Consider the following 8026-nt stretch of genomic DNA (forward strand, 5'->3'; position numbering starts at 1 on the left):
TTTAATTTTTAAAATTTTTTAAAATTAAAATTTTTAAAATTTTCTTTTTTTTTTTTAAATTTTTAAAATTTTTAAAATTAAAATTTTTAAATTTTTTTTTAAATTTTTTAATTTTTGAAATTGAAATTTTTAAAATTAAAACTTTTTAACTTTTTTTTTTTTTTTTAAATTTTTATGCTGATTTGGAGCTCCCTGAGCCACGTAGGCAAAACAATAATAATAAAATATTGCACGTAGGATTTCTGAGGGTGCCGGAGGTGGCACTTAAGTGTCCCATTCGAAAAAAAAAAAGTGGCGGACTTAAGTGTCACCGGTTTTGAAGTTATGGCACTTAAGACTGTGTCGTCCAGTTATGGCATAAGACTTGTGGTGTACTTCTGCCCCCTCTTTCTCTTCACTTCATCATCACCCCCATATAATCTCCCGAACACACCAGAGCAACGAGAGCATCATCAGTCATCACTCTCTCTCTCTCCCTCTCTCTGTGATCGCCAGCAATGGGACTCTGCTGCTCCAGATCCCGGGACATCCCCATCCCTTCTTCTTCCTCGGAGTCTTTCCCTCGTCAACCCTTGAAACAGTCCGGAAAATCCCATCCACCGCCACAACCGCAGCCAAGGCCACACTGGCAACCGCCGCCTTCACGTTCACTCACCAAGCAGCCCCAGCCGTCCTCCCAGATCGGCCGCATCCTCGGCAAGCCCTACGCGGACGTAAAGTCCCTGTATAACGTGGACGGCGAACTCGGCCGTGGCCTGTTCGGGGTTACCTACCTCTGCACGGAGCGCTCGACCGGCATCCAGTACGCGTGCAAGTCCATCTCGCAGCGCAAACTGATAACCGACAAGGACATCGGGCACGTCCAGCAAGAGATCCTGATACTGGAGCACCTGTCCGGGCAGCCCAACATCGTGGAGTTCAAGGGCGCGTACGAGGACCCGGAGTACCTCCACCTGGTCATGGAGCTTTGCTCTGGCGGCGAGCTCTTCGACCGGATCATCGCCAAGGGGTCGTACTCGGAACAGGAGGCGGCGAAGATCGGGCGGCAGGTAGTGAACGTGGTGCACGTGTGCCACTTCATGGGGGTGATGCACCGCGACCTCAAGCCCGAGCACTTCCTGCTCGCCAACAAGAGCGAAGACGCCCCTCTCAAGATCGCCGGCTTTGGCCTCTCCGTCTTCATCGAACGAGGTTGGTTGGTTCAGTTGTTTTGCTACATGTTGCTTGGATTAGGATTTTCCTTGTTTAGCTAGAAACGAGATCCCAGCCATCAGTCCATTCGCACCAGCCACTTCTGGAGGCTAGTTACTCAACCTACTGTAAACTTTCTTCGTCGTAATTTAGAAAAAAAGAAGAAGAAATTAGGCCAGCACAAGGAAGGATAACTTATAACTATCTTGTTCTTTCCATCATCTTGTTGGCTACAAAAGTATAAGAACAGACGCCATGAAAGTCCTTGCTGTCCTTGATGCTTAGCTTGCCGTTATGTTTATGGTGGGGGTGAGATTAGATTGGCGTCCAAGTTTGCATCTCGTCGACGTTGGAGTCATGTGTTCGAAACTTTCTCCCCTTTCTTGTTCGTAATCCAGCACGGGATTTTCAGGCGATGCTTGTCTTGCTCTTTGTTCCCCAAAGCACGTGAAACCGCTTTCTTCGTCGGTTCCCCACACGCTTTAATCTTTTGTCTTCTTCAAGCCTCCGATCTCCAAGAGTCTTTCCCGGAATCCTTTTGAGTTGTAGAAGGCAAATGATGTCGAGGAGAAGTAGATTGACGGCATTCTTGCCTTTTGGGCATCCGGGGGTTGCGTTTTCTTCACGGGGTCCTGTCTGCGAATTAGAATTTGCAGAAAAGGAGGATGACGAGGGAATCCGTGTACGGATTGCGAAATTGGAAGCTGATGATGCCTTGGATATTGGAGTTTTTTCTTCATTTTTTCCTGGTGAGTGATGGTGATATTTCGGGTCGGGGTCAACGGGCGGGTCCAGGATGAGAGGGACAGGTCAACGGGGGGTCAGCCATTGTTAATAATTTAATCAAGAAAAGTTAGGAGAAAAGAGAGGCAGACCTTATGAAAATTTTCTTGATTAGGAGAGCCCACTAGGTGGACCTACGATGATTCAAGTGGAACTCGCATGATCCAAAGATCGAAATTGGACCCCATTCATTTGAGTGCGCGTAAAGCTTGCTCTATGACCCCATAACCTGGTCCCGGAGGTTCAGTAAGTGTGCAGACAGGAGAACAGGCTCCGGGGGGATCATTACAAGGTTGGTGTTGGAGAGTACCGTGATTATTCACGGTTTACGATTGGGTAATCGATCAGGGACAGAACTGGGAATTTTGTGGGAATTTTGTCGAACCCGGCCCAACCCATCGGTTAGGTTCCAGATCTATTTCGAAAGAACACACGTTCTGTTCTCCGTTTATGAAACTTGGAACTGGTTTAAACTGGTCGGCTAACTAATTGGACGTCGGAACCAGCAGAGAAATCGGTCCACTAGGAACTGCAATTAGATTTTTGTTGTTTGGTTACTTAACAAGCATTTAAGGGCGCTATTTCACGAAATCCTTTTCTTTCATTGTATATAGATGTGAAAAATCGCGTGAATGAAATTTTATATTCAATGTAATCTTACATGTTAGATTGTAATCTTTTTTTTGGATCGAAAAAAACTCCCGTTGCTTCCTAAGTTCATGAATTCTGCAGCATAATCCTTTCTGCCTCCCTGTTTTTTACTGGGATAGAGTTGCTTCTCACTCTTCGTTCTCTCTCCGAAACGCTCTAATGCTAATGACGTTCTTTAACAAACAAGTTTAATGGAATTTTACTTGTGTCCATTTCTCTCTGTAGATTAATTTGTGTAGGAAATTGTCTATTTTCAATGAGTAACTTCTATATTTGTTAAATTTATGTACATTTTATACCATAAGGTCTGCTTCTGTTTCTGTCTTATCGTACGATTTGTTGCCTGGAATTGTGGAATCAGCGAAGTTCTGTGTTCTAGGAAGTTTTCCAAAAGTTACCGTGCAAGTTTTAGGTTCTACAAAGATTTGCAGCATGTCCATCACGTGGTGATGCTTAAGTGACTACATCAGTCCATCTCATAGGTTTTGTACCACCATGAGTGGCATCTGCACATTCTAAAATCATGTCTGCATTGGGGAAGAGGAAGGAGTTTCGCAGCGTAATGTTGCTCTTATTCTAGTACAACCTTCAAAGGACCAGCCGCTTGGTGTTTTGACTCGCTTATTTTCCTTGTAAATTGATCTTCTAGCGATGTAATTAGTAAATCGTAATGAGTAATTTGAGCCATCATTGGCAGGGAAGGTGTATAGGGACACTGTGGGAAGTGCGTCCTATGTTGCACCGGAGGTGTTGAATCAAAATTACGGGAAGGAAATCGATGTCTGGAGCGCAGGCGTCATCTTATACATCCTCCTTTCTGGTTCACCTCCCTTCTGGGCAGGTAAGCCTTTGCTTGTACGACAGTTTTCACTATTAACTATCTTGTTAGGTGTTTTCCGGATTCAATTGTACTTTTCCACATCCTTGTAGAACATTTTCGAGAAAACAGGCGTTGTTTGTTCCATTGGACATCATCCAAATTTCACGATGATCAGCTCTTGATGGACTAGTATCTCCTGATTTTACTGTGAATCTGTAACATTTTTCTCCCTCTCAGAGAACGAGAAGGATACATTTGGAGAAATATTGGCAGGCAACCTAGATCTACAAAACCATCCTTGGCCATCCATTTCCCCTTCAGCAAAGGATCTCATCAAAAAAATGTTGACGAGGGATCCTAAGAAAAGGATCACCGTCACAGATGCCCTTGGTAAGTGCTCCCTTTTCTAGAGGAATTCTGTGGTTTCATATCAAAATCAAACAATTCCGAGGGAGTTCATGAAATGACATTCTTTGATCAAGTCAGTCCACATTTATGCATTAACAGGATAACGAATTAGATCATAATCTAATTGGCGAATCTGAACCAAACCTGAAAATCATTAAAAGAACACTGACATATTGTTTGCATACAATGTATGGACAGAACATCCTTGGCTCCGGGAAAATGGAGTGGCATCTGATAAACCTATGGACAATGCTGTCTTGCGGAGGATGAACCAATTTAGAGCGTCGAACAAGCTGAAGAAACTTGCTCAGAAGGTACTGTTTTTCTACTAGTCTACGGATACTTTCCTTGCATAATTGGACATCAGGTTCCAGAAATAGATTAGACAGTCTAGCTTTGAACACTTCTGTAACAATCATCATCTCGGTTTTACTTGATTTCATAGCTCTCATCAGTAGTCTCTATTTTATGCTTTTGGCGACAAAGGATGATATTCTATGTTCATGAGGTGCAGTGGAAGAGCTGCTTCAAAGTTTCACTTTCCTTACTGAAATTGTTATCGAGTGAAGGTAATTGCGCAAAACCTCACGGAAGAAGAAATCAAGGGCTTGAGACAAATGTTCAGCAACATGGACACCGACAACAGTGGTACGATCACATTTGAAGAATTTAAATCGGGATTGTCTAGGTTGGGATCAAAGCTCTCTGAACCAGAAGTAAGGCAGCTAATGGATGCTGTAAGCACAATCAATCATTTGAACTCTCTTTCACTTCTTCTCTGTGGAACAACCAGGTACAGTTGAGGAGCTTTTCTCTTTGGGAAGTCACTCCGAAAATGAATTTCTTTTAACAGGCCGATGTCGATAAGAGTGGGACCATCAATTACACCGAATTCATCACTGCCACGATTAACCGCCACAGGCTTGAGAAGGAAGAAGATCTGATCAAGGCTTTCCAATACTTCGATAAAGACAACAACGGGTTAGTGCTGCTTTCACCTTGATTCTGCTAGGCTCCAATGTGTTATGCCTCATGAATAATGTGAGTTACCTTATTCGGAGCACATTTCACGACTGCTGTTCGAAGAGAGATTAAGGTCTGCAAACACAATTGAAGGGCCACTGTATCTCAGAACTCCAAAACCTGTGAAATCAAGAACATATCATGCTCGGTGTTGTTAGGGTCCAAAGCTTTTGTATTTTGCTTGAATTTTTTACTTGCATTTCGGCTTGCTTAACCTTCTGTAGGTTCATCACGAGAGACGAGCTGAGACAAGCTATGGCACAATACGGAATGGGGGACGATGTCACCATAGACGAGATCATCGAGGATGTCGACACAAACAAAGTACCAAATCTTTCCTTGAGTTTTTACTTTGATTTCTCGATCCTTATATCCCCCAACTGACTCAAGTTCATTATGATCCCACCTGTGTGATGCAGGATGGGAATATCAACTACGAGGAGTTTGTGGCCATGATGAGAAGAGGAACTCAATATCGTGATGGAAACGGGAGATAGGAGGAAAGGTTGATGAATAATTATTTGCTCTCCTTTTGTACATCCATCTCTATAATTAAGCCTATGTAGACAATATGCAGTATTATTATATGGCGACATCTGAATATTGCGATGTGACGCACAATCCAATGCATTCCGGCACAACGAATTATTCCAAATTATTATGTTGTATGAAATCGTCAATCATGTGAGAATTGGAATGCAAAATATATATTTTCCCTACATCTTTCTATTCAGTCCCACACACATGCACATGCATGGAGAGACAACAGGTTTGTGAGCTGCAATATTCTTTTTTTTTCTTCTTTTTGACAAGTTAAAGGGATGACAACCACTCTAAACATTATCATGAGGGGCCGCACATCCACTAGAAAATATTTGGATTGAGTCATAATTATTCTGCACCGCCCATTCCTTGAAGCTCTAAAGTTTGTTAACCTATCATTATGTTTTTTTTCTAAATAAGAATTATTAAGTCATTTTAAAAAAAAACACAAAAGTCATTTATTTGGTCAATTAATAGGTTAGTTCATAATTAATCTCATTTCATGTCATCATTGTTAGTGTAGGTTGCATATGTGTAGTAAAAAAATCATTAAAAAATCATAAAATGAACATGCATATAAATTACCATGTCATACATCCCATATCCCATGCCATATGTACACATCCATGCGCATGATACAGTCTCAATTTTTATCTTTCTAGGGACCAGTGTTTGCGTTCTACAATTTATTGCTCGCATCCAACCTGGCACCGCGAGGAACTTCCGGCACACACTTCCGGGCATCTGGCACACACACTTCAGGCATCTCATACCCCAACTAGCATCACGAGGTATCCCCCCGGTGCACACCTCCGAGGCTTCCAACACACACCTCCAGGCATCTCGAAACTCCCGAGACATCGTCGGCTCACACCTTCGACAGTCTCGTTATTATCACCATTTATGATCACATATATGTCTCATTTTCAACATGGAATTTGATGCAATATAACATGCCATATGTTACCACATATGCAGCATAATCAACCTCTCAAAACATCATATCACATGGAGCAATTTCATTTATTTTTGAAAATACAGCAATTTCGGATCAAAACAGATTGCACTCCTTTGGTCATAATTCTTGAAAAATTATTAAAAAATCTCAATAAATTCTGAAAATTTTACATAATGTAAAAAATATCCAGAGGAAGATATTTCGTGAAGAACACCATATCAAAAGAACATCACACAATTCGGTGCAGTCCCCACATCACAGTCTTTATAATCTCGAAATATTGCCATACACAGTTTCATTCACAAATTAAGTAAAAATCTTAAATCAACTCCAAAAATTCTGAAATTTTTATATGTTATAGAAAAAATCCAGAATTAAATATTTCATGCAGAACTCGAAACCAGATTCATAATAGATTAAAAAATATAGTAGCCATAATCGTCCATAACCCTCGGCACCGAATTCCAGTTCTGACCGTTTTGAATAAGGATTGTTTCACCAACCTAAACTCATCCATTTCCTCTAAAATTTTAGTATGTTACTCCTTTACATGTCATCTTCAACTTTTATTTAGAACACGAGATCAAATTTCAACCGGAGAATTTTATAAAATTCACAAAATCATACTAGGTCAGCATTTCAATTCCAGATCTGACTTCTCCAAAGAAAAATAGTTTTACCGGTCTATACTTGTTCATTTATTCTGAAATTTTGATATGTCACTCTCCAAGAAGTCACATGCAGCTCAAGAATTCATCAAAGGTTGGACTGCCTTCCTAGAAAACAAAATGCAAGGCTACCATACCTTTTCCTAGAGCTTCGAATTTCCTCACTTCTACCACAACCAAAGTCTACCATTCATCACACACAGAACACAGCAAGCAAAGGGTAGGTTCTAGGACTCTACTTGCCTCAAATTCGAGCACAAACACAGCTACAAACGGCGGGCAAGGCAGCGAACGAACTCCTCCTTCTTCCTCTTCTTCTCTTGCACGCTCGCTCTCTTTCTCTCTTCCTTTCTTTCTCTCGGACGACCACTCTCTCTCTCTCTCTTTCTCTTTCTCTCGTGCGACCCCCTCTCTTTCTCTCCCTTTCCTCACTTAATCCGCCCCCTCTTCTTTCTTCCCCCTCGTGATTAGCTTGTAATCATTTCTTTGCATGTAGGTGACACTTGGTAATTGCCATGCAAGATGGCTCTATCCGGCTAGGCTTGGGCCAACCTTGGTCAACGGCAGCTCCTCTCCCCTTTGGGCTTCGTGGGCCAGGCCCAAATGGCCGAATGGTGGGGGCTTGTGGGCTAGTCTTAGCCTAGAATTTTGGCCCACCCTTCTCTAGTTGCTCTCATTTAATTACCACCTAATTACCCATTATATAATTACCTAATTACACTTATTCACTTGGCCATAAAACTTACAACATTAATTAATAAATTCTAGCCTATGAACCACATAGCCAAGAATAGAATTTTCTTTTCTATCAAATAATTTTCCATTAAAAGCTTGGCCATAAATCTTATTGCAAATCATGGATCAAATGACTACAATACAACTTGATGGTATTTGCATCACCTATTCATAGGCCTTAATGTATCTGGAAGTTGCCATGAATTTTGGGATGCCACACACAAATAAGGAAAAAAGAAAAGTAAA

At 41.5% G+C, this 8026-nt stretch overlaps 1 protein-coding gene across 1 annotated transcript; it reads left to right on the forward strand.

The window, feature by feature from the left end:
• The first annotated feature begins 394 nt into the window (after nucleotides 1–394).
• On the forward strand, nucleotides 395–5595 carry LOC104429374 (calcium-dependent protein kinase 29). Its single transcript, XM_010042247.3, has 8 exons — nucleotides 395–1191; nucleotides 3323–3466; nucleotides 3683–3835; nucleotides 4052–4167; nucleotides 4423–4590; nucleotides 4707–4834; nucleotides 5101–5200; nucleotides 5296–5595. The coding sequence occupies exons 1-8, from the start codon at nucleotides 498–500 to the stop codon at nucleotides 5371–5373; spliced, it is 1581 nt and encodes a 526-aa protein (XP_010040549.2). The 5' UTR covers nucleotides 395–497; the 3' UTR covers nucleotides 5374–5595.
• Nucleotides 5596–8026: the final 2431 nt, after the last annotated feature.

Source organism: Eucalyptus grandis, chromosome 6, assembly GCF_016545825.1.
Source record: "Eucalyptus grandis isolate ANBG69807.140 chromosome 6, ASM1654582v1, whole genome shotgun sequence".
NCBI classification, from domain to species: domain Eukaryota; kingdom Viridiplantae; phylum Streptophyta; class Magnoliopsida; order Myrtales; family Myrtaceae; genus Eucalyptus; species Eucalyptus grandis.

Excerpts from the sequence above, each read along its gene's own strand:
- LOC104429374 (XM_010042247.3), top strand. The coding sequence starts at position 498 with ATGGGACTCTGCTGCTCCAGATCCCGGGACATCCCCATCCCTTCTTCT. Across the intron at positions 4,591-4,706 it reads TAAGGCAGCTAATGGATGCT|GCCGATGTCGATAAGAGTGG; the intron begins GTAAGCACAATC and ends TTCTTTTAACAG. Across the intron at positions 4,835-5,100 it reads TTCGATAAAGACAACAACGG|GTTCATCACGAGAGACGAGC; the intron begins GTTAGTGCTGCT and ends AACCTTCTGTAG.